The sequence below is a fragment of the Euphorbia lathyris genome, chromosome 4, assembly GCF_963576675.1.
Source record: "Euphorbia lathyris chromosome 4, ddEupLath1.1, whole genome shotgun sequence".
Lineage (NCBI taxonomy): Eukaryota > Viridiplantae > Streptophyta > Magnoliopsida > Malpighiales > Euphorbiaceae > Euphorbia > Euphorbia lathyris.
Genome location: NC_088913.1, coordinates 24,097,872 through 24,124,580, shown reverse-complemented (window position 1 = coordinate 24,124,580; position 26,709 = coordinate 24,097,872). Strand labels below are relative to the sequence as shown.

Below are 26,709 nucleotides of genomic sequence, written 5' to 3'. Positions count from 1 at the left end.
GATCAGTTTTATAATTTACCCATAATAAATAATTTATTAATTCCCATTTTTTTTACGTAATATACTGTTTAGTCTCTTATTTTGAAAAACATATTATAAGGTACCTAACTTTTATCAATACTAATCATTTGGTCATTTCGTCTATTTAAAAAAAAAATTAACCAAACATATGTTAGCTTTCAAGAGAGCCATAATACGATACAAAATGACAATGTTACCAGTGGTGAATACATGATTACTCGGTTGGGGGGTCAGTTTTACACTTGCGTTAGCAAAAAAAATTTTTTATGCTAAATCGAACTTGCTCAATTTTTTTTTTGTATATATTCGTGTTATAATTTGAGTGGTCAAGAAATAATTTTTAAGTATTAATGTACAATTTCTCAAAATTAAGATAGATTTTGTTTCAGATTCCTAACATGTAAAAAAATTGAATTTAGATAGGGCCGAACAGGTAAAAAAAAATTAAAAATTTTGATTTGAGAGGGCCTACCAAACAAAAAAAATTAATAATTTGGATTTAAGATGGGCCTAACAGACCAAAAAATTAGAAATTTGGATTTAGAAGACCTAACAGGCCCAAAAAAATTAGAAATTTGGATTTAGAGAATACATAATAGGCCCAAAATATTAAAATTTTGAATTTTGGACAAACCTAATACTTAATGGGCCATCTTGGAGGCTAATTCAGCACTCCGATAAAAAAAATTGAGACATGAGGCCGAAACTACCGGGGTCAAGGTGGTTCCGGCGGCCGGAGGGCCCCGGGCTCTGTCTACATCCCTACATGTTACTTTGTTATTTTATGTCTGTCTATTTATGTAAAACGATTAAAAATTTTTAAAAAATAGATAAAATGACCAAATCGTTAATATTAACAAAAGATTAAATTTACAGAAGTCTCGGAAGTCCTGGATTAGGCAGGAGGAGTTCCTTTGGTTCCAGAAGTCTAATTTACAAAAGATTAGGCAGGAGGAGTTCCTTTGGTTCCAGAAGTCTCGGAAGTCCTGGATTAGAGATGGGGATCGTAATACCAAATACTTCCATCTCTCTACCCTGATCAGAAGGCAGAGAAATAGAATTGAGGCCATTAAGGATTCTAATGGTGATTGGGTTTATGAAGATGAGGTTATTCGGAACTTAGCCCTGGATTTCTACAGAGAGCTGTTCAAAGAGGAACCTGTTCTTTTGGAGAGGGCTCACTCTATTGCTACATTTCCTTTAATCAGTGAGGATTGTAGTCAGGAGGCCTTTCAACCTTTTTCCCGAAAAGAGATTGACCAAGCTATCTTCAGCATTGGGGCTTCTAAAGCTCCTGGGATTGATGGTCTTCCGGCGGGCTTTTACCATAAGCATTGGGATGTAGTGAAGGAAGGCATCTATAATTTTGTCTTGGGGGTGTTCAGTGGTTCGAAGGATATTTAGCTGGTTAATAGAACCCTCCTGGTTCTGATTCCTAAGATTGATAAGCCTTCTTCCTTTTTGCATATGAGACCTATCAGTCTTTGTAATGTTCTTTACAAAACTGTTACAAAGATTGTGGCTAATAGAATCCGTGGCATTCTTCCTGCGATCATTTGTCAGAATCAGGGTAGCTTTGTGCCTGGTAGACAAATGATGGATAATGTGGTGATCGCCCAAGAGATGGTCCACACGATGAAGATTAGGAAGGGGAGGAAAGGCATTGTGGCTCTGAAGCTGGATTTAGAGAAGGCCTATGATCGAATTAATTGGGATTTCTTGATGGAGAGCCTTGAGAGAGCTAGAATCCCGGACAGCTGGAGAAGTTTAATTAAGGTATGTATTTCTTCTCCTGTGTTTCAAGTTATGGTCAATGGGGATATGTCGGAGGAATTTTCCCCGGGCAGAGGAATCCGTCAGGGGGATCCTATGAGCCCTTTCCTTTTTGTTATTGCTATGGAGAGGCTCTCTCACCTGATTCAGGATGCGATTGATAATGGGAGTTTCCACCCTGTGGCGATCAACAGCTTCTGTCCCCAGGTGACTCACTTATTCTTTGCAGATGATGTCCTTATCTTTCTTGAGGGTAATGAGGAGCAGTTGAGAGTCATTATGGATATTCTGGATTGTTTTTGTTCGGCCTCTGGGCAGAAGCTTAATATCCAGAAATCTAGGATGATGTGCTCTAAGAATATGAATCAGAGAGTCTGTAAGAGATTAAGTGATCTCTCAAGTATTCCTCTTACTGATTCTCTTGGGAAGTATCTGGGCGTTCCCCTCCATAGTGAGCGTGTGTCTAAAGGCTCCTTCAAAGAGACTTTGGATAAAGCTAATTCGAAGTGTGCCACTTGGAAAGCCAAGACTCTGTCTCTCGCTGGCCGCCTCACGTTAATTCAATCTGTTAATTGTGCTGCTCCCAATCACATCATGCAGGCTTGTAAGCTTCCGGATCCTGTGCTTAATGATCTTGACAAGATTAACCGTAGGTTCCTGTGGGGGGAAGCTGCGGAGGGCAGGAAGATCCATCTTGTGCCTTGGAGTGAGGTTTGCCAGCCTAAAGATTCTGGGGGTCTGGGTATTAGGAAAGCAAAGGACAATAATAAAGTTTTATTAATGAAACTCCTTTGGCGTATGTGGCAAAACCCCTCCTCTCTTTGGGTTCGCCTCCTTTGTGGTAAGTATCGGAAAGACAAAATCTTCGGGGGCCCGAAAGAGAGAGTTGCTAATTGTTCCTTCCTCTGGAAAGGACTTAGTGCTGTGTTTGATGAGTTCTGCTCGGGAGTTGGCCTGGAGGTGGGGAATGGTAAGTCCATTAGTTTCTGGTTTGATAACTGGATTGGGGATAAACCGTTAATTGAGGTGTGTTCTTCCCCCCCGCCTAGTGATATACGCAACTGGAGGATTGCCGATGTGGTTGACTCGGAAGGGGACTGGATCTGGTCAAAGTTTGATACTTTCTTTAGCCTTGAGACTCTCCTTAGAATGCGGGGAGTGAAGGTGAGTAATCAAGAGGAAGACTTGGATAGGCACTGTTGGGCGCTGACTAACAATGGAGTTTATTCTTGCAAATCGGCTTTTGAAGCTTTCTCTCTCTTTAGATCTGATCCTCCCTCGGATGTGTGGAAGTCGATTTGGACCCTTAAAGTTCCTTTCCGTATTAGGAGTTTCCTGTGGCTGGGTGTTAAGGACAGGCTTCTTACTAATTCGGATAGGCACAGAAGGCACTTGACTGATTCTGGAGCTTGCAGTAGATGCAGAGGTCATGTTGAGACTTTGTGCCATGCTCTTAGAGATTGCTCTAATAGTAAAGAGGTTTGGAGGAAAATTCTCCCACACCATATTTTCTCTTCCTTCATGGCACATTCTGAGGTCGACTGGTTCTCTGATGGTGTTAGAGGAAAGTTGCTTCCATACATGGAGCATGGTGACATTTTCTTTGCTATTATCTGTCACCAAGTTTGGAAATGGAGAAACGAGGAGATTTTTGGAGATAAAACTGTTTTTATGACAAACTTAGCTGATTTCTTCTCGAAAAAACTTTTCTCTATTATCGATAGTTTCAAAAGAGAGTCCCTTGCCAGAGCCTCTCAGTGTTGTGATGTCCATCTCGTGGGATGGAGCAGGCCAAGAGAGGGGGTTGTGAAGCTGAATACTGATGGTTCCTGCCTCAGTAACGGTAAGATTGCGGCTGGAGGTGTGCTTAGAGATGTAGGGGGCGTCTGGCTTTCTGGGTTCTCCCAGAATTTAGGGTTGGGTTCTTCCTTTTCTGCGGAGCTCTGGGCTATTCTTACTGGAATCAATCTTGCTAAAAGGCTGGGTGTTAAGAGGCTCTCTGTGGAGTCTGATAATTTGGAAGCAATCAAAATGATTTCTGAGAATCATTCTATGGGTCTTAACAGTCGCAACCTCATCAAAGCTATTATAAGGCTTTGCTCCTCCTTTGAGTTCGTAGAGTTCAGACACATTTTTAGAGAGCAGAATCGTGTTGCTGATCGCTTGGCGGCGGCGGGCCATGAAGGGACGTTAGGCGTTACTACCCTTCCTGTTTCCCCTAGTTTCATCTCTCATCTTCTCTTAGAAGATAGGATTGGGGTTAGCTTCCCTAGGCTAATTCCTGGATAGTTTGTTGTTTCGTTTTTCTTTTCCTTTTCTACCAAAAAAACAAAAGATTAAATTTTATAATATATTTTTTAAAATAGAAAAACTAAATGGTGTGTTAAGTAAAAAAGAGGAACTAATAAATTATTTAACCTAAAAATAGGAGGTGTCACTGTTTCAAGATTATTCATTTGTCCGTACCAAAAAAGTTGCTTTAGCTCACGAAATGACAAAAAGCAAATAGTCCGGTTAGTTCGGGTCATGCCCGGTCCCAAAAATTCGAAGAGACACAGGAATAAACCGATGAAGTTATTTACAAAACTACCCTTAGGCCCGTTACTATGACCAGCTTGTCCGAGCACACAATTTCTCCCAACGGCTATTTCGAGTGAAGTAAGAATATAATAATCTCGTCTTGGTTTTCTCAATTCCAGTTCAATTCAACAAGCATCCACGCTCCTTCTCTGAATTCCACTCCCTCTCTCTCTAATTCTGTCTTCTTCCACGTAACCTAATGGACGACTTTGAGTGTTTGATCATCAATGGCGAAGAAGATAATGGAGAAGAATTCTATGAAAAAATTCAAGCACCCAAGTTTGTCGACCTCACCGCACCAGATCTCTATGAACCTGGAGATGATCGTTCCTGGTTCTGCTTGCGAGTTGGTGAGTTTCTTCTTCAAAATTTGCTTATCAAAATGCGATTTTTGGTCTTACTTTTTTGAGTTTCTACAATTAGCTTTCTTTTTATCTGCTTGTAGTTGTGAGTTGTGACTTAAAATTTGTGAAATTTTGGAGTAAAATGTTTAGGGTTTCTTCAATTAGCTTTCAATTTGAAGTCACCATTGATCATTTTGACTTGATGAACACTAAAAGGATCATTAAGTAGATAAAAATGCAAAGTTTAGGGTAATCATATTCGGTTTTAAAGTTTAGAATCATAACAAAAGAAAAGACAATAATGTTGAGAGGTTATAGGTATAATTTACCCGAATCACAGCAGAAAATTGAGTCACTTCCGTTGCTGATGCCAAATCCAGCAGAAAGTATACATTTAGACTTTGAGTCACTTCCATTGCTGATGCCAAATCCAGCAGAAAGTATACATTTTAGTGTAAACTTTAATTGTTTTTATTTCTTACCGAGACGGGGAGGAGGGTCTACAGACATTTCGTGACCCTTTTTCGCTCCGCCCCTGTCTGTCTCACTCTCTCTTGGATCCTTGCCTATGCCATTCTATGATACATTAATCTGATTTGTTAGATTTCATCTTCTAGTTAGATGAATTTTCTGATTTGTTATTTTCAATATATGAATATGCATACACTCTTGTAATTCTATTTTTTGAGTTCCTCAATTATATGATGATTCTGTTTTTTCCAGGATGTGACCAAAAACATGAGGAAGAAATGGACTCTGAAACAATCTACAAAAATTTCGTTCTCCGGGTTAGTTATAAGAATTTATTAGTCAAGTTCTTGGTTTTTATAGCTTAGCATATTTAGATTCTGGGAATAAGATATCGAATCCTGCAGGTTATGGCTGCAAGAAGTCCCAATATACGTCACCGAAGAGCACTTTGCAGAAAAAATTCAGGGTATGTATATAGGGCTTTTAATTATAACAATATAGGTGTTTCTTCTCTTTATACTTGTAATTATGTTTAACTAATATCGTTTACTGCTTTCTCTGCCTTAGTCTCGATGCGAAATGCCCTCGCACGGTTCCTGCAAAACCTTCGAGGTCACGGATAACACGAATGGCTCTGATTTCTTCAATATCTAAAAGAATAGTTGAGACCAAGGTGAAAGTTAAACCTCTTTCTAAGCAAAATGCAACCCCAAATACTAAGGCTAAGCAGGCTTCTCTTATAGCCAAGGCTTTGACTACTCCACGATCGAAGAAGCAGTTGGAAAATCCAGAAACACATCCAAGTGTTAGGAACCAGAAAGCAGCAGACAATGAAGGTTCAAATAGTAGACTAGTAGCAAAAACTTTGGTATATGATTCGCCAAAGAAGGGAGTGAGAACAAAGAATTCAATGGAAATGAATAAACCTAAACCTTCAAAGAGCTTGTGTGCTGGGGTGAAGAAGCTTGAGATCACCAATCGGAAGAACCAAGTTTTGGGATATGATAGAGCATTGCCTTCAGACACTTCTCAAAAACAATTCAGAAGACGAGAGGTTAAAAGCCGAGTTTTTGATGGTCTACTTTCTCAAAAGGACAAGGTCCAGCCTGCCAAATCTTCTAAGTGTTTGGAGAAAAATAGAAAAGCAAACAACTTATCGAAAAACCATGATCATATGTATCATATGTGTCGGACAAGGGTTGAAAATGATGTCAATGAAACGGAGATTGTGGAGAAAACAAAGAACACTTCTCCTGAAGTTTGTTCTATAACTTCTAGTGGTGATGAAATCTCAAGACCACCATCCGATGAGAATAATGTTGATGGTCTGTCAGATGCTAGTAGAATTGATTCAAATCCCCTGTTGAATTATGGAGATGGTAATGTTTGCGAATTTCAACCTCCTGGCGAAATCATAGAGGTAGATGACAAGGGAAAGGAAAGTGAAGCCATGGAGAGTGATGATAAGGAGAATGCTTTAGCCTCTGATGATAACAGGTTAGAAACTCGTATCGTTTTCTTCCTTTTCGCAAGATCCTATCAGTGTTAAATAATACCTTCACTTATCAGTAGTTTTTCTTTTTGCAGAGAATCAGGTGTTAAGACAATCTACACAGAACATAAAGTTCTTAGCAAACATGATCCAAAGGGAAATCAAAAGGTATACTAGATTATCATAACTGCTGTTGTGTATATTTGCAATGTTTTCGAGTTTCTGATTTGTTGATGTATTGAACATGAAACAGACCACTATAGCGAAAAGTAAGCAGTCTAAAGAAAACTCTGCTGCACCTGCTTCCAATGCTCAATCCCTGAAGCTGAAGAAACCAAAGCCGACAAATCCAAAGCCCTTTCGGCTAAGAACTGATGTATGTTTTTACAAATTCTATAGCAAACAGACCACTATATACAAAAACTTCTATTTCTCTTGAATGGAATCTAAGAATGTATAACTCTTGTAGGAAAGAGGAATTCTCAAGGAAGCAACTACTGAAAAGAAACTGGGCCGGATGCGACCTCTCTCTGAAATCGCAGCAGTTCCAAAATTAACAATTGTTGCCTCTTTTGAAAAACATCATTATGCACTTCTAGTGAGTTTTTTTCCTCTAAAGATGCAGACATCTATGTCTTTTGGTTATTAGAAATTTCCAGGTCTAAATTAATATGTTGTTCATCATCACAGAGAGATGCAAAGTGCATGGAGCAAAACGAGAATCACGACAGACAAAGACAGGATCAGCAGCCTGTAAGTCTAACCGGACATAGAGCTCGAAATCATTTAGATTACAGACATTTCTAAAGCTCACAAATTTTAATATATTATGCAGCAAAATAGGTCTTGCAGAATGAAGATTGCCAAAGAAAGGACGGGGCAAAAAACAACTCTAACTCAGCAGAGACATACTATTTGTTCCAAGCAGAAATTGGTAAGTACTACTACAAAATCAGAGAATATCTTGAGGAGGTCTAAATTACCATCAGTGAGACAAGTATGTAGTAGAAATCAAATGAGGAGTTCTTCTATGCTGAAAACGGGTCAACTCGGCACGATAAAAGAAAGAATACCTACAATTGTAAAAGGCAGATCAGCAATGAAAGCAAGAGAAATTGGTGGTGCTTCTTCCTTGGCAACAAAAGCCTCTGTTTACCCTGCTACTTCAAGAAGGTCTAACACCATTGCTAAAGAGCCAAGGAGACTGGTTTAAGATGGGTTCAATTTATTCATTGAATTATATTTATATAGCATAGCCTTTCTAACTTGTGCTTTTAGAAGATTTTTTTTTTTTTTTTTTTTGTATAAAAATGAACTTGTTTTCTGAAGTTTTTGTAGCCAATTGTTAATAACATTCTTGATCATTATAATCATAATATCCATTTACAGGCAATTTGTATTTTTTGTTATTGGCAAGTCATTGAATCTTCTCTTGTTTTTCCGAGTCATGAATAAGGTCACTGTTTTTTTTTTTTGAATAAAAAAAAAGTCACTGTTTTAAAAGCTATTTTCAATACACTGATAATTTCTTGGATATTACCAAATTTCTACGTGATTCGGTTAATCTCTTGTTTGGGGTAATTTTATCTGGTTGGAAAAATTTTCCCTAAAAGGAACTGTTTTCAGAGTTAATTTTTTTCAATTGTTTTTTAAAATTTAGGGAAAAATATACAGAAATTCATTTTTCAAAAAGTATTTATAATTATATCAAGTTATAATTTTAGACTATGTCAAACTAGTAAAATCAGTGCTTTTAATATATTTTAAAGATTCGAATTTATAAATTAGAACTCTTATGATTTATAAATTTGAGTATAGAATTTTAAAACTATGGTGTAAAATCATAAAATCTAGGACGCATTACAGGGCCATGTTGCTAGGAATTATTCCTATCAACAAATGGGTAGTGGCCCAAACAAATATTCAATATATTTGATATTTAATGCAGAGAAATATTAACCAGATCTAATGCAGTAATTTTCCCAAGCAAGAGATTAACCCACGTGATTTTGTAACTGTTAATAAATATTTTATCTATAAAAAAGGTTTAAAAATTGAATTAAAAAAATAAATATTTATAATTTCAGCTCATGCTGGTCAGCAAAACAGATTTATATTTACTGTTAGCTGAGGTGTCAAGATATATTATATATAGATTAACTTTAATTATATTATTATATAGAATATTTTATTAGTATTATATCTAAGAGTTTTACGTATTTTAGATTAATCCGTAAATTCTCTCCTAAAATATCTATAATTCTCTGTATATATATATATATAATATAAAACAATAACGGTGGAGTTGAGGTGTCACTTTCTTCTTCTTTTTTACTGATAAAAAATATTATATAATATATAATAAATGAATTTTAATTATATTATTATATTTATCTATAAAAAATTATTTTATTTATATATAAGAGTTCTACAGAATTTTGATTAATCTTTAAATTATCTCCTAAAATCTTTCTAATTCTCTGCGTATATATTCTATATATAATATAAAACAGCAACGATGAACCTGCGATGTCAATTCCTCATTTTTTATCAGATAAAATATATAATATAACCTATATATAATATAAAACAATGATTCATGATGTTTTAATGATTATATTATCTTGTTAGATGAATCAGTTCGTATTGACATTCAGCAAATATAATACATCATAGTTTGGATAATGTCATGTGCATTTTTTTTATTGATGTACTTGCCTCTAATTTTAGTTAATGAATTTTCCTTTGTACAGAACAAAATACATGATGAAGGTTGTTTTTTTAATTAAAATTGGAAGCAAAGGCAGAATTAATGGGGTTAGAAATGAAGATTTTTGGCTTAATATATCATTTGCCCTCTGACCTTGTTCAAAAAGTTTGATTGGTCTCTTGAACTTTCAAAGTATTCTGATAGTCATCTGAACTTATATAAAATGTTTAGTTAGTCCACCAACTTACATAAAATGTAATCAATTAATCACTCGGTTGTAAAAAAATAAGTTGCATACGAAAGATATGTTGCACGTACCTTAGAATGTTATTACACAATTCACAAAATAGATTAAAACATATTAAAATGGAAGTTGTTATTTGTTCAACTATAAAACTTTTCTTCCCTAATCTTAGTCATTTTACTTACAACACATCTTCCACATTTAACTTACTTTTTTACAACAGAACTATTAATTGATTACATTTTACGCAAGTTCAGGAAGCTAACTGAATATTTTATGCAAATTCAAAGAGTTATCGAGTCACTTTGGAAATTCAGGTGACTAATCAAACTTTTTTAACAAATAAGATAATAAGATAATGAAGGCTTTTTTTTTTTTTTTTATATCTTTTGGGATTTTGTAACCGACAGTAAAAGAGAGGAATGAAGTGAACATTAAGCACCATGCTATCAAAATTTTGACACATCCTCTTTTTAGCTGACATGAATTTTGTTACAAACTCAATGTTTCAGGCTATTATATTTTCATAATATGTTTGGGTTGGAAAGTTACATTTTTAACAGTCCGAAATTAGTATTATTTTTTTTAATAAAAGATTTATTAGAATGTAGTGCTAGTAAAAAGAATCCTCAAATAGACGACACATGTTAGCTTTTATTGACGTTGGATAGTGATGATATGTCCATTGATCTTATATTTCGGCCGGCTCTGGAAACCAAAACGCCAAGTCAGTTTGCTAATTGGACTTAGACATGCCTTATATTAGCTTAATCTTTTAACAATATTAAAATTTGGGATTTAATCTTAAAAAATTATAAACATGGACTCAAATTTTTATAATTATAAAAGTAGAAACGCTTAATAAGCCAAAAATAAATGATTAAAAAATTAGAAATGTTAGAAAAAAAAGTTACAAGTATAACCCATAAAAAACGAGGTGTTAATATTTGATTATTCGTTTGTCCATAATTAAAGGGAAAATTACAAAACTAGGTCAAATAGGAGACCCATTTACATATTTAACCCATTTACTCAACCTATTACATATCTAGACTGTTTTTATGTGACTTTCCCGTAATACCCCTACCCTTCCCACTTCCCCTCACTCTATCGGTTTCTCTCCCCTGTTCTCCTTGGTGCGCGAAAACGGTTTGGCTCCTCCATTAATGATTTGAAGACTTTTGATCTTCCTATTTGCCTTTAAATTGCATGAAATCTGCACCATGTTTCCAAATCACAATGAAGTTCTCTTTTCATCTCTTGATTCTGCAACTTCCTAACCCTAGAAAACGAAGCCATGGTTCTTCATCTTCCTGTTCGTTAATTGGTTTCTTTCTTCTTGTTACCATTCCAGAAATGGTTATTCTACGTTATTTCCGTCGTTCTTCCCAGTTTATCATATTGTTAGGAGCGAAAAATGTAAGTATCTGCTGTTTTTCCTGCGTTTTCCATGAATTCACTTCGCGTAGTCGATGAATTCGCGGAGATCTGCGAAGAGAACGAGCCTGAAACTTGATGATCTACTTCGCGAATCGATGAATTCGCGACGTTCTGCGAAGAGAAAGAGTCTGAAACGTATGGATCTACCTCGCGAATCTATTAGTTCGCGAAGTCTGCAAATAGATCCTTACATTTCAGACCTCGCAGACTTCGCGAAAGCATATGCGACGTAGATAGTCACATTTCAGACCTCGCAGACTTCGCGAAAAAATCGTTATGCGAAGTAAAATCACCTCTTCCCATGCACATTTACATTCGCATGCTTCGCTAATTTTCATTTCGCGAATCCAAAATCGTCCTTTTTCATAACTAACACGGTTAATTTTTTCTGTAGATGGTTGAATACGTAACATCCCTTTCTGGAAGGCGGCGTACTGGACTGCAGGGAAGATGATTTTCCTTCCTGTATAGGGATGAACTTCCCCAAGATTGACACATTGACTCCTGAAATGATTCGTTAGGAGAGGTTGTGTCAATCTCGGGGTGCACCATGGGACACGTCCATCCCATGGTGCCAATTTTGAAGCGGATGCGTAATCTTGGTACCGGATTAGTTAGTTTCACTTTGAAATGATTAGTTAATAGAGTTCATTGTGACAATCTTGTTGTAAATTTTGATAATGTTATGATTTGAATGTCGTTATTGTGACAATCTTGTTGTAAATTTTGATAATGTTATGATTTGAATTTTAGAATCCGTTGTTGTTTGCCCTTTTTTGTTATATACCACTTCGCGAATTAGCTTCAAAACACATCCAGGCTTCGCATATGCGAACTAAATTCATCAAGCAAACCCAAACATTTACTTCGCAGACTTCGCATAGTATGGAATATGCGAAGTCAGACGGGATGGGGCGAGCCGCGCGTAAATATTGGGGGTATTTTTGGAAAGTCACACAAAATGAGTCTAGATATGTAATAGGTTGAGTAAATGGGTTAAATATGTAAATGGGCCTCCCATTTGACCTAGTTTTGTAATTTTCCCATAATTAAATGCAAAATCAACTCATTCAACCATAGGAATAAGCTAATGAAATAATTTACAAAACTAGCTTTAGATACCAAGACTTGTAACAAAAAAAAAATTGCAAAGTCAACTCATTCAACCATAGGAATAAGCTAATGAAATAATTTACAAAACTAGCCTTAGATACCAAGACTTGTAACCAAAAAAATTAAATGCAAAGTCAAGTCAACTTATTCAGCCATAGGAATAGGCTAATGAAATAATTTACAAAACTAGCCTTAGATACATTACTATGAGCATTGAATTTCTCCCAACAACTATTAGCAAGTCACACTATAAATATCTCTTCTCTATTTTCTGAATTCCAATTCCTGAATTCCTCTCTCTCTCTTCTCTGTTTTCTGAATTCCTCTTTCTATCTCTCTTCTCTGTTTTCTGAATTGCTCTCTCTATCTCTCTTCTCTGTTTTTTGAATTCCACAACTCCAATTCCTGAATTCCTCTCTCTCCCTCTCTCCCTCCCTCTCTCTCTCCTTTCCTCCACCTACTGTAATGGAGGAGTCTCAGTTCGTGGACTCAAGTTTGTGGATCATCAATGCCGAAGAAGATGATGACTGTTATGAAAACTTTGAATTTTATGAAAACATTCACGCACCCAAGTTCTTGGATCTCAATGAACCAGATCTCTACCAACCTGGAGATGATCGTTCCTGGTTGAGAGTTGGTATGGAAACATTCAAAATGCCTCTTTCTGATCAACCATATTGGATTATTCACAAACATTTAATATTTTTATTAAAATTCAGTAAATATAAAAATAATAATAATAATAAAGACACAGTTCTCATTTTCATTATCATACATGGACTTTGTCATTTAATAATATAATAACCGTTCTTAAGAGAGAAAAAGAGGTTGTTTAGAGTGAAAAAACTCTAAAAAGATGGTTTTATGGTAAATATGTTTCTAAACTATTTTAATTTTGGCACTTTTCAATTTGAAGTCGCTGCCATTTTGACTAATTAACACTAAAAAAGACCATTAAGTTGGTAAAATGCAAAGTTTAGAAATCATGCTATTCAGTTTTGAAATTTAGGATCATAACAAAACTAAAGGTAAACTTGAGGGGTCATAGGTATAATTTACCTGCATTAAAGCAAAAAATTCGGTCACTGATGCCAAATCCAACAGAAAGTACACGCCCTGTCGTGACCCTGTCGCCCCTGTATTTCTTGAATCCTTGACTATGCCAGTCTATATGCATACTCTTCAAATTTTATTATTTCGAGTTCCTGAAACATGATTCTGTTTTTCCAGGATGTGACCTGAAACATGAAGAAGAAGAAATAGACTCTCAAACAATCCACAAACTTCCGGTTAGTTATAAGCATTTAATCTTCAAGTTCTAGATTTCTATAGCATGTGTCATATTTAGATTCTGGGAAATAAGATATTGAATCCTGCAGGTTATGGCTGCAAGAAATCCCAACATACGTCTCCCAAGACCACTTTGGAGAAAAAATCCAACCCCAAAAGCTAAGGCTGAGCCTTGGGAGAAAAAATCCAACCCCAAAAGCTAAGGCTGAGCAGGCTTCTCTTATAGCCAATGCTCAATCCCTGAAGCTCAAGAAACCAAAGCCGACAATTCCAAAGCCATTTCGGCTAAGAACTCATGTATGTTTTTACAAATTCTATATACAAAAACTTGTATTTCTCTTCTCTTCAATGGAATCTAAGAATGTAGTATAACTCTTCTCTTATAGGAAAGAGCAATTCTCAAGGAAACAACTATGGTAAAGAAACTGCACCCGTGCCGACCTAGTGGAAAAGAAACAATTCTCAAAAAAACTGCTTCCAATGCTCAATCCCTGAAGCTGAAGAAACTAAAGCCAACAAATCCAAAGCCCTTTCGGCTAAGAACGGACGTATGTTTTTACAACTTCTATAGCAAACTGACCACTATGTTCAAAAAACTTCTATTCCTTTTCAATGAAATCTAACAATGTATAACTCTTATAGGAAAGAGCAATTCTCAAGAAAGCAACTTTGGAAAAGAAACCGCAGCAGTTCCGAAATTAACAACTGTTGCCTCCTTTGAAAACATCATTATACACTCACTCCTAGTGAGTTATTTCCCTCTACAAGTGCAGACATCTATGTCTTTTGGTTAATTAGAAATAAATTAACATTTTGTTCATCATCACAGAGAGATGCAAAGTGCATGGAGCGAAACGAGAATCACGACAGACAAAGATAGGATCAACAGCCTGTAAGTCGAACAGAACATAGAGGTCAAAATCTCAAGGAAACAAAAGTAGCAACAGAAGGCAGAGAAAATGGGGGTGCTTCTTCCTTGGCAACAAAAGCTTTTGTTTGCCCTGCTTGCTGCTTCAAGAAGGTCTAACACCATTCCTAAAAAACCAAGGAGACTGGTTTAAGTTGGGTTCAATTGATTCATTGAATTATATAGCATAGCCTTTCTAAGTTGTGCTTTTAGAAGATTCTTTTTTGTACAAAAATGAACTTGTTTTCTCTAGTTTTTGTAGCCAATTGTTAATAACATTCTTGATGATTATATATAATATCCATTTAGAGGCAACTAATATCTTTCACAACAAGATTTCCAACTGATCAACTTATGTTATCTGCAACTGTGCCTAAAGAGATGAATATCCATAATCAATCAACTAAAAAGCATATATTCCCAAGACACTACTTGTATTAATAAACTATTACAAGTTGGGATAAAACTACAAATTCTCCATCAAACATCAGAAACTTCCTACTTGGTTTCAATTAGAAGGCCCATAAAAGGTCTAGCTATCTGAAAGCATTAGAAATACTAAACTAATGCTGTCAATTTTTGACACCACAATCCCCATCCGCCAGACAGGAACTGTTTGGCACAATTATCATTTTACAGTAACACAAGATTATGACACCAATAGCTAAAGCCACTCATACTGGAAACTGAATTGAATTCTAAAACCAATAGTTAAAAAATCACCTTCAAATAGAGCTGGAATCTGGAAGACCATCCCAACCTCAGGGCGGAGGCTAACGCAACCTCAACAAAGTAGATTTTCCACTACCACTAGGGCCTATGATTCCAGCAATGAAGCCCTTTGGTATATCCGCCGTCAATCACCTCCGAGCATCAATCACGCTTGGTTCTACATCCCCCACGCTCAACAGATGCTCTGTGATTTCATTAGCTGCCCTAATTGAAACAATTATATTAGCTTGATAAATTACATTTTGATTAAAAAGAAAAGATAGAAATGAAGCATGAATCACAATATCAAAAGAATACCTGGAGCAGAAAAACCCGTTTGATAAACAGAACTCAAAGCCATAGATGGAGCTAAACGAGCAGATGAAGAAAGAAACAGACTTCACCGCTCTCTTGTTTAGTCAACCAATTGCAGAAGTGATAAGCTGCAAAAAAAAAAAAAAAAAAACTTGTAAGTGACCCAACTGCTGTTAGATGAGATTTAAGAAGTTATTTTTGTAAAACTGAGATGATCCCCCTTATTGTGTTATTTTAGTAAATGTTTTATTTTTATTGTTTTCTGTATCATTATTTTTATGCCTCTCTAGTAATCTGCTTCCATTTTGAACATTTTTAATTATATTTTTAAGAGTAATACTTTACATTATTTTGTCTGCTCTTTTTCATTTTTATGTTTTCTAATTGTTCTTATTCGTACTATGTGACCAATTGATCGTATTGTTATAATTTCAAATATTAAAGATGTAGTTTTGATAACAAAAAAGAATTATGATATATATCGATAAATATTTTATATTTATAATACGGTCTTAAATAATTTTAATTCTTATTGGTTCAAAAAATAATAATTTTAATTCTTAGATTTTTTTCATTTTATGTTTATTTTGATTTGGTTAAAGATAAAATGGATCATTACATTAGTAGAGTGTAAAGATAAAATGGATCATTATATTAAAGGTAAATATTTCTAGTGTTCTTCTTTTTGTGAGTGTTATCTCTTAAGTTAAATTTGTACTTTTCATCGGTTTTTCTATGTCTGATTGCATTTGTGAGCTATAACTCTTCCATTTACACTTTTTCGGGTTTAGCAAGAGCGGAAACATATTATCTTATACGTAGATCCACGGATCGCACCATTAGAAATGACTCAAATCCGATTGGCCAAAAAACTAAATGATGACGATTGGTTTGCTTCTACTTTCATGCGGATTTGGATTAGTGAGAAGTAGGAGATTTGTTGTCTTTTGCTTTCCTTTATGGATCTTGTATTAGGCTTTAGCCTTTGCTTGTGTACTTGTACTTTTTAACCTAATGAAATGATATAAGCATTATCATAAAAAAATGTTTAGTGTTACTATAAATTATAAGTTATGTTTTTGGAACCCCTCGTGGATTCTTTTCCCTTATGGAACTTTCACCCTTCTCTCCCTTGCAAGTAATGGTCTTTCACCCTTATGAATTCCTTATCGTCAGTAGCTTTTTGGAGGTCTATTTGGTGGCAAGATGATTGAGAAATTACAAGAGGCATGGAAGCGTTTGAGAAGGAGAAAACAATTATTGAATTTGAATGCAACTCTAAAACGGACGAAGTATCAAACCCTAGTCGTAATGTCGTTCTATGTCATTTTTTATCCCGAAAACCCCTAAATCTGAAGGCTTTCAATGACGCTCTATCAGGTATGTGGACTCTGCCCCGCACGTGAGGAAAAAAAGGTTTTTTCAACGGCCGTGTGAGGAGTGGTGCGGTAAGACCACAATATTACAAGGTAGATGATTTGCCCATGAGAGTTGTTAGGGCCTTTTTATATAGAGTCTTAGGTATGGTTTTAGGCCTATTTATGTGTAATTGTCATTTGTTTACCATAGTTTATGTGGTGTTTTCTCCATTTGACGCTTAATGTGCACTTTGAGGTGTTTCAGGTACAATTGAGGAAGAAACGGAGCAAAACGAATGTTGAAAGAACTCTCTACTCGGCGAGTAGGTATTGATACTCGACGAGTTACATCAGCTTCTCAACGAGCCAATTAGCTCGTCCAGACCAGACAGTCATCAAGCCAAATCAATGAATTGGAGATAAAAGTCAACCTTAATTGCCCGACATTGGACACCTACTCGATGAGTAAGCCCATTTACTCGGCGAGTAGAGACCGAATCATGCTCAAATTCTACTTCGGATATTCTATTCTAAATCAAACTCAAACAACATAATCCAAATCCAAGATGGAAAGAAGACCTAGATAGACTAGGAATAGGAAGAAGATCATTAATCCAACTCCAAGATGGAAAGAAAACCTAGATAGACTAGGAATAGGAAGAAGAGTACTATAAATAGAGGCTTATGCTATGTAATCATCATTCAGTTTATATTCAATAATTAATTAGACTAGTTCTTAGTTTAGCTTAGTCTTAGTTTAGTTTTATTTTCCGTCTTTATATTGCAGTTTATTTTACTATTTTAATTCTGTTATCAATTTAGTAAAGCAAGTTTGACATCGAATTATTTCTCATCTTTTATGAATCAAGTTCAGTTTATTTGGTTTCAAGTTCCATCTTCCTTCATCTTATTCTTGAATCAATTAATCTAAATTAGATACACAAAAGTTCTTATTTCGCCCCATCCCATTATGCCTCCGTGTATTAGCTCAGACATGAGCTAAGACACCTTCGGCTAGGATGACGGTGAACCGTGTTTAACAAATAAGATCATTAAAGCATCTAGGTTGTGTTGTAAGTTAATAGAGATTCAGTTAGGAATTATTGTATATACTAAATAACTTAACCAAGTGATTAGCATAGGAGTTGGATTGTGTAGCCTAACCAAGCGATCAATTCAACCAAACAAACCCTAACTCTACCTATACCCTAATCGGATAGTGCAGCTTCGTGGTCTAGGTTACGGCTTAGCCTTGGTTTTCATAGCGTCTAATGCCCTCAATCACTATTAGGGATTTTGCCTAACCAAGCATTGGCCTAAAAGTATTGAGGTAGATTTAGTAAATTGTTGATCGGACTTACTATTTTCTGATGGAAAATCACCGTCTTGAGTTAACCTTTAAATTCACACAACATTCACTTATCGATTCGTAGGAGTTATCACGGGGATCCTAAATCCTAGTCACCCATTCATTCATTAACTATATTCATTATTTAATTGCTTTGCTAATGTTATTGTTTTATTAGTAGTTAAATAACAATCTCAAAACACTTAATTCAATCCATAGATAATATAAAATTCGAGTACGAGTAAGGCATTAGATACCAGTCTCTGTGGGATCGATACTGTTCTTCGGAACATTTACTACTTGATACGATAGAGTTCACTTGCTCTTAAGGAGTTAGATAGTTTTTATCCCTATCAAGAGTCCTCGATCATACATCATTGCTTTGAGTCTGTGTAAGATGGTGCGGTTGGTAACCTCAATTAGAGAATACCTGTGAGAAATAACTCTGAGCAACCTGAAGAGAGTGTTATCTTCAGTAACCAAAACCCCATTCTCATTTTGCAGCTTTGAAATAAAAAATTTCTTTTTTCTACTAGAAGCAAAAGAGTGAAAAATGGGTATTGTATCGTGTCACAACCCAACCCAGGCCATGACCGGCGCATAAATTAAGTTAACTTTAATCTATGCTAGCCTTAATTCTGAACTAATAGAAATTCCAAAATTTACTAACTGAATATCAAAGTCATCTCAATTACATCAATAAACCTTAAAAGAATCAAATGTGCAAGTCTAAACCTCAATAATCAAAATTCTCTAACGGATAAAAATAAAGCTAAATTCTTAAGCAGTCTCTTTCAACATCAATCCAAGGGTTACCTCATGAACAGGGACCTTAATCTGAAAAAGAAAGATTCAACGTGGTATGAGATTTTCGTCTATACGAGCGAAAACCTCAGTGAGCAGTAGCTATAGCACACAACAGAAAAGGAACAGGCAGGCAGGCTGATACTTTTAAATTATGACAAATATAGTTCAAAATGTAATATTTCAAAATCAGTTAAACCAAATTGTCAAAATAATATAATCAATTCAAATACTGGTAATCAATTGTCAAACATAATACTAAAGCCTTTCAAAATATCAAAAATTAGAATAATCAGAAAAATAAGGCAAAAGCTTTAAAACACATGGTACAGTGTAATAGAGTGGTGATACTGCACACCACCAGGGCCAGATAAATGGTCAGCGCGCTACCAATAACAGATACAGATAACAGATATTGCCTTCACCGATCTTATGCATGATTCTAATGTTGACACAACTGACGACAAAACTGACAACTGACATCATGACTCGAAGACAGATGCAAAGTCCTAATGTTATGAAGATCGGTGAGAGGCCAGATAACAGATACAGATATACTAAGCACTTATACCAGTTTGAAAATATATAGTATAGATCTATATATACGTCAGAAAAATCATAATTGAATGAACGAATTATCAGATTTCTAAATAAAAGTAATAACCGCGATAAATCGCGTATCAGAAATGTCAAATCATATCAAATCAAATTTTAATAATTTCATTGTAACTGATAATAAAACAAATCAAATATAAGGGCCTGTTCCCAGAATATAGGCTCTAATACTAAGGATATTTAGTAAACGTAAGGTTCAAAAAGTACGTTTTTCTAAAAGAAATTATACAATCAAATGTCAATTTTGATAAACAGCTTAAAGTCAGAGGTTTCAATCAAATAGTGTCATATACTATAATTACCACTCACCTAGAAGTTAGACAGAAGCTAGAACCGAAAAGCTCGTCTCTCAATCAACTGAAGGAATATCAGAATTTCCTATCGGGTTCAATAAAAAGGGTGAATGAATTAACTAATATTAATCATATCTAAACTAATGGGATAATTACATTTTAGGGGAGAAGTAATTAAACCTTCATGAACTAACTAGTTAAGAAATTTCAAAACTATCAAAATACTCTTAGCTACTGCTAAACCAACACTAATCATATGAAATCAATTTCAAAAAAATTGAAAACCATCACAAACTCTCAATTAAAAAGGAATATAAAATAGCAAAGGTTGAAACCAGAACTCTTTTAAATCAACATAAGCCTTTGAAAGAGAATGACGAATTTGATCCCACTTTCCACCAAAATTACATAAATTCTAAATCCACTTTAAGGCTACAGGGACAAAAATACAAATTGAACTCCAAAACCCAAAGCACCCAAGCCCTTTAATAATTATTTAATTAAAATGGTAATGATATGAACACAAGCTTTTTGTTTAAAAGGTTACAGCACCTTGCCGGAAACAGGAAGAACAAAAGAAGAAAGAAAGATGTATGAGATTTGTGAGACAGAACAAATACAACAAGAGATTAGGGACTCACTTTTCAATTGATGAAATCAACTCTAGTCACTGATCAAGCCTTGAAGGAGAAATTTTTTTGAAGTTTTAGGGATTGCAATAAGATTGCCGGCCGCGGCTTCTTTTTTCTTGTACAGGGAAGGTTAAAATTGTTTTAAGTGGTTAGGGTATGCTTGGTAAAAGTAATTAGGTTGTAAATTTTTTTAATTAAAATAATTAAATAGAATTATTTATTAAAGAAGAAAATTAACTAATAATTACATCTATATACTTATAAATTGATCAAAATTACGGTTATTACATTCTTCCTCTCTAAAAGAAATTCGGTCCCCAAATTAAAATTATAAGGACACTAACCTGAAATATCGAATAAATGAGGGTATCTAATTCGCATCTCGGATTCAGTCTCTCAAGTGGCTTCACTACTTGAGTGGTTTTGCCACAGAACTTTAACTAAAGGAATTTCTTTTTAACGCAACTTCCGAACTTGATTGTCTAGTATCCTTATAGGTTGCTCCTCATAAGACAGATCATCTCTAACTTGTATAGCTTGTGGGTGCAAAACATGAGAAGCATCAGGAATGTATTTCCTAAGCATTGATATATGGAATACCGGATGAACCTTAGAGAAATCAGGTGGAAGAGCTAACCGGTATGCCACTGCACCAATCCTTTCAAGAATCTCAAACGGACCTACATAACGCGGACTCAATTTTCCTTTCTTGCCAAACCGCATGATTACTTTCATCGGAGCAACCTTCAGAAACACATGATCACCGATCTGAAATTCTACATTCTTGCGCCTTGGATCAACATAACTCTTTTGCCTACTCTGAGCTGTTAAGAGTCTCTCACGGATAGTACGAACTTTCTCTGAAGTTATCTGTATCAATTCAGGTCTAGTGAGTCTCCTTTCTCCAACCTCATCCCAACAAATTGGCGATCGGCACTTACGACCATACAAAGCTTCATAAGGTGCCATCTCAATGCTAGCTTGATAGCTATTATTATAGGCAAACTCCACTAAAGGTAAATGATGGTCCCAATTTTGACCAAAATTAAAGATACAAGCTCGAAGCATATCCTCGAAAGTCTGAATAGTCCTCTCTGACTGTCCGTCCGTCTGAGGATGAAAAGCGGTGCTAAACTGAAGTTTTGTACCAAGTGCTTCTTGAAATTTCTTCTAGAATCGAGAAGTGACACTATGCCAATTTCCCTTTCACATGACACAAGATACATGACAGACATTTGTTTTCGTGTTGTCTGAATATGTTTCATTATAGTATTTTAATTCTATGTCATCGGAAGGCGAAATAAAAAATGCGCTCGCGTCTTAGATGATGTTACGGTTACAATATGTTGTCATCCCAAAAGAACGCGATTTTGATGGAAAAGTCACTTAAGCATCAGACGACACTTCGAATAAATGACTGTCATTGTTGTACGACAATAAAAAAGCTGCAACCAAAACTTAGAAAAGCGGGGGAGCAAAAAGAGCAAAAATTTTAACACGCGCTCAAAACTCAAAACCTAAAATCGATTCCCCCTCTTCTCATTTCTAATTTCATATCCTCTTTTTCTATCTCCACATCTTTCTTCCTCAAACTAAAGATCTCCAAATAGTTTCTCTCTCTTTCCTCCTCTCAACAAAGCGTTGATGGCAACACCTTAGAGCAGCCATGGTTTCCCTTTTCCTACTTTGCTTTATATGTTGTCTTTGTTCCTCCATTTTCTTCAGCTCTTAGAGGATCGATTTTAAAGTTGGAGGTAAGGTTCCCTATATTTTGAATCGATGGTTTACCTGTCTTGTTGTGGCCCTAATTTATGTATATTTCCTATAGGGTTTATACATAATCTACAATATCTACATGTTTAATCTTTTTGTTGTCTTTTTCTCTCTCTCCAGGCTGATCTGCAGATCCAAGATGGCATTAGTCTCCTTACTTGTGGATCTAACAAGTTCTGTCCATTTGTTCATGGCCTTCTTGAATTCAAGTTCTGGTAAGTTTGATCTGAATTTTTGGGCTATAATAAATTTATGTCATCTATAATGCGTTTTTGTGCATAAATTGGTGATTGATCTTGTGAAGGAGTTTTTGGATTATTGTTGAACTAGGCAGTTTGGGTCTTGTGATTTGTCAATTCCTTCAAATTGTTTCACAGAGATGATTTTAGATGATTGTTTCAGGTAACTTTTTACACTCTAAAATGCACACCAAGTGTTTGTTTTTATGACTAACTGAACTTTTCTACAACAGACAGGCCAACAAAACATGTGTATGTATGTATGTATGTATGTTTGTGTATAATTGGTTATTGTGACCTTCATCTTCAACTCTTATAAACGATCCCTTTTGATGTTCCGTTATGATATATTCCCCTATTTCTAGGATTTGCTAATTTGACCTTGCTAGCATGTGCTTTTGGTGAATCCTTCTAATTTGCATAACTAGTGGCATGTGTTGCCATGGCTCAAAGATGTTTGCTTTATGTTTACTATCAAATGTTGATGAAGATCGGTAAATTCAGATTTTGGCTATGTAATTAAGCAAATATACATGTTTTGATGAAAGCATGTTATGTTATGTAGAGAAGCATGCAGTCGAAATGAGACACAACTAGCAAAGACTACCTATATATCAATATGTTTCCTCTGTAACTTTAATAATTCACTTCACCCATTTCTAATCTATACAAAGACAAAATGATTATCCTCTCTTTAATTAGAATAATTTGGAATTATATATATTTTGCTGTAAGTTCAAATTCAAAAGAAGTTTGTTTTTTGGTTTGTAAGAAGATATTTGTCTTATATATAGAAAAAAGTGGAGATGATAATCATATGGGTAACATGTATAAATACTAGTACATGTATAAATACCCTTCTTTGCTTTTTTTCCCCTTAATCACACCAGTCTAATTATTTTCCAATTTTACAATTAAAGTTTGTTCTCACTATATATGTAATTAGATTTTGAAGTATATACCAGACCGATCAGATCAATAACAAGTAGTTCTACTGTGAGCTATTTAGTGTATTGGGAAGGAAAGCTTTTTTGCGGATTATGGTGATAGGATTGTCAAGGTATACTATTATGGAGAGTAATTAAGACCTGGCCAGGTATTTAATGCACTAATTATGTGGCTTTGTTGTTTGTTAGTCGAGATAATTTTATTTTTCAATCCTTGTTTGATCTCGAACCATATTTTCCGATCTCTGTTTGATCAGTCATTAAACTTGATGCAGCAAGATGCATAACATATATTGAAGTTTCCTAGTACAGGCTGCAGGTATGTTCATCATAATATTTGTGCTTGCTGATTGCTTTAGTTTCATCCTGATATGTGATTTCAGTTTGTGTCAATGTTCTTTCACATTTGGCTATGTTAATAGAGGGTTTGATTATATGAAATGTTTCTTTACAAGAAATGAAAAATGGTGTAAGAGAAGCAACCCTTTTGCTTCTTTATATTTATATGCACAATGATCAGAATAATTTTTTAAACTTAAAATAACATAAGATCCATTTTATCCTAAATTGTGTTTGTCATGTTTTTGTCCATATGAGTTTATTTCTTGTTGGTAGATATCATGTTCCCCAAATAAATTCTACCTTTGTTCTTGTTCCCCAAATGAATTTGGGTCTGGCTTCTATTAATGGATTTGCTATGAATTTGGGTGAGATTTTGAAATTTTTGCTATTTTTGGATGGTGTATTGTAGTTGGAGACATCAACGAATCAGGGGCTGAATCAAAGAGCTCCTTTGTTTAAAGGGATAAGGTGCCAAAATAGGCCTATGGTTTTTAGGGAAGTATCAGGCTCAACGTACAAAATAGCACCAATATAGGCTTAACGTTTAAAAAAATGTACCAATTTAGGTCTCAATAACGGATTGGACACGTCATTCATATTACTCCGTTAAGTTCTTATTTCTCCATCCACATGTCTCGTTCCATTATCGAGGCCTAAATTGGTACCCTTTTTTAAACGTTAAGCCTATATTGGTGCTATTTTTTATGGAGCCTAAATTGATACTTCTCCAAAAACCATACACCTATTTTGATACCTTATCTCTTATTTAAATTGCAACCCAAGATTCTCTATCGTGTTATTAGCATTCAGCTGCTGGTATTTAATTCTCTTATCTCAATGTTTCGGTTAGTTTCGTGTTGTTTGATGGTGTGAAAATTGAACTGTGAGAGCTTGATTCAGTTGTTTTGGGTTTGTATGATTGATCTATGTGTCTGTTCGGTTCTTCTTTTTGTAGCTCCTTTTTACTTTTTGAGTCAAAACCGCAGAATAAAAGTGTTTGGTTAGTATTAAGAAACATCTTCTTGTAGCTATTTCAGAAGAAATTCAAATAACTTGTACCCGCAAATTGGTCAAACCAAACAGGCCTTATGTAAATGAAATTCTGGTAATAGGTTGAGTGATCAAGCTTTATTGTCAAATTGTTCACTACATGAACCTGTTGGTTTCCTTTATTATTTCTATATTATTACCTGAAACAGGACAACTGCTTTGCTGGTTAATTCATTGAATACTTCAACAGCTAAAGTCTGATGGCCATATTTCAAGCATTTATCTTTATACTTGAAGATCATCACTCAATTAACTTGTGTATTTTATGTTGTAGGGAGCAAAGGGATGGAAGAAAGCGTGCAAAGAATGGGCATAACAAGTCATGAGATTCAAGGTTTAGGTTTTTAGGCTTCTTATATAGTTAAATGTTAGTTTTGTAATAACAAACCCTTTGGTTAGTATTGTGATCTTCACATATGTACAAGTTTATTGTTATATATAAAGGTTATTTGCACATTATTTGCAATCTACTTTGGTTATATATACAGGTTCATAGAAGAGGTAAAAACAAAAAAAAAAAAAACAATGACAAAATTCTTATAAGAAAATGCCATCTTACTTTCTATCTAACGATACAGAACTGATAACAAACTGTCATACTAATTACGTTCCAACGACAGAATTTAATACAAATTATATCATGTGAATTACGTTATGATGACAGTCGAGAAAACAAAAACTATCATAACATTAATATAACACCTCCATTTTAACTTAAAATTTTGACAGATTATTTAAAAATGGTGTCACGAGAACATATATTCGGTGACAATTGTTATTAGATAAACCGTCATATAATTAGTGGTCAGATGACAGGTCACTATTTGGTCGCTGTCATGTGAGGCTATTACGGATGACAGAACGTGACCGTCATCTGATGCCTTAACAGACGGCAGCGAGCCCTGTGACAGATTTATATCGTGCGGGACGATGGTTTTTAACCATCATCTGAAGAGGGTTTTGGCGTAGTGTGAATTGAGTACCACGATCTGACACAATAAAGACTGGAACTCCATGAAGTCTAACAATCTCATCAATGTATAACTGAGCAAGCTTAGAGAAATCATAAGTTATCTTCACATGAAGAAAATGAGCAGAGTTAGTTAAACAGTCTACTATCACCCAAATGGAATCGTACCCTCCTCTAGTGCGAGGCAATCCTACCACGACGTCCATAGCAATATTCTCACACTTCCACTCAGGAATGGGTAATGGTTGGAGCAACCCAGATGGTCTCTGATGTTCTGCCTTGACTTGTTGACAAGTAAGGCATTTAGCAACAAAGTCTGCAACATCTCTCTTTATTCCACTCCACCAGTATAATTCCCTTAAATCTCTATACATCTTAGTGGAACCAGGATGAACTGTATAAGCTGAATAATGTGCTTCCTCCATAATTTCCCTTTTTAAATCATCAATATCAGGAACACACAGTCTAGTCCCATAACGAAGAACTCCATCATCACCAATCACGAAGTCCTGAACCTTACCCTGACAAACACCATCCCTAACTTTACACAATTGAGGATCTTCTTGTTGGGCTGCCTTGATTCTATTTAATAGAATAGGTCTAACACGAAAATGAGCTACCAACGCTTTAAATGTTGCCTCAAATTCTACTCCTTGATCAATCAATTCATGAATATCACCAATCAAAGGTCTCCTCACTATGGAAAGATGAGCTAAGTTACCCAGAGATTTCCTACTTAAAGCATCTGCTACAACGTTTGATTTCCCTGGATGGTACTGAATTGTGCAATCATAATCCTTGAGAAACTCCACCCATCTTCTCTGCCGCAAATTCAAATCACGTTGATCAAAGATGTATTTGAAACTTTTATGGTCAGTGAAAATCTCACATGTCTCCCCATACAGGTAATGTCTCCATATCTTTAGG

The 26,709-nt window shown here is 35.2% G+C and overlaps 1 protein-coding gene and 2 long non-coding RNA genes across 5 annotated transcripts; 2 read left to right on the top strand and 1 right to left on the bottom strand.

Moving 5' to 3' along the window:
- The first annotated feature begins 4,447 nt into the window (after nucleotides 1–4,447).
- LOC136225757 (uncharacterized) lies at nucleotides 4,448–8,066 on the top strand. Its single transcript, XM_066013865.1, has 9 exons — nucleotides 4,448–4,724; nucleotides 5,442–5,506; nucleotides 5,594–5,655; nucleotides 5,757–6,686; nucleotides 6,777–6,849; nucleotides 6,935–7,057; nucleotides 7,151–7,279; nucleotides 7,372–7,434; nucleotides 7,517–8,066. The coding sequence occupies exons 1-9, from the start codon at nucleotides 4,574–4,576 to the stop codon at nucleotides 7,892–7,894; spliced, it is 1,974 nt and encodes a 657-aa protein (XP_065869937.1). The 5' UTR covers nucleotides 4,448–4,573; the 3' UTR covers nucleotides 7,895–8,066.
- Nucleotides 8,067–12,295: 4,229 nt separating this feature from the next.
- LOC136227851 (uncharacterized) lies at nucleotides 12,296–15,585 on the bottom strand. Of its 3 annotated transcripts, XR_010688295.1 has the most exons (4): nucleotides 15,415–15,583; nucleotides 15,109–15,316; nucleotides 13,248–13,426; nucleotides 12,296–12,852 (listed from the first exon to the last, which is right to left on the bottom strand). It is a non-coding gene; the product is annotated as an uncharacterized lncRNA (long non-coding RNA). The 3 variants fall into 3 exon arrangements; XR_010688294.1 differs by having other exon boundaries at nucleotides 12,296–13,426; nucleotides 15,109–15,321; nucleotides 15,415–15,585; XR_010688293.1 differs by having other exon boundaries at nucleotides 12,296–13,426; nucleotides 15,415–15,578.
- Nucleotides 12,689–14,444, top strand: LOC136227852 (uncharacterized). The gene is made up of 6 exons (XR_010688296.1): nucleotides 12,689–12,825; nucleotides 13,419–13,477; nucleotides 13,568–13,775; nucleotides 13,865–14,026; nucleotides 14,121–14,224; nucleotides 14,308–14,444. It is a non-coding gene; the product is annotated as an uncharacterized lncRNA (long non-coding RNA).
- Nucleotides 15,586–26,709: the final 11,124 nt, after the last annotated feature.

Bases quoted from the DNA above. Each gene is read 5' to 3' on its own strand.
- LOC136225757 (XM_066013865.1), top strand. From the start codon at position 4,574: ATGGACGACTTTGAGTGTTTGATCATCAATGGCGAAGAAGATAATGGA. The intron at 5,507-5,593 runs GTTAGTTATAAG...CGAATCCTGCAG, and splicing joins ACAAAAATTTCGTTCTCCGG to GTTATGGCTGCAAGAAGTCC. The intron at 7,058-7,150 runs GTATGTTTTTAC...TAACTCTTGTAG, and splicing joins CCTTTCGGCTAAGAACTGAT to GAAAGAGGAATTCTCAAGGA.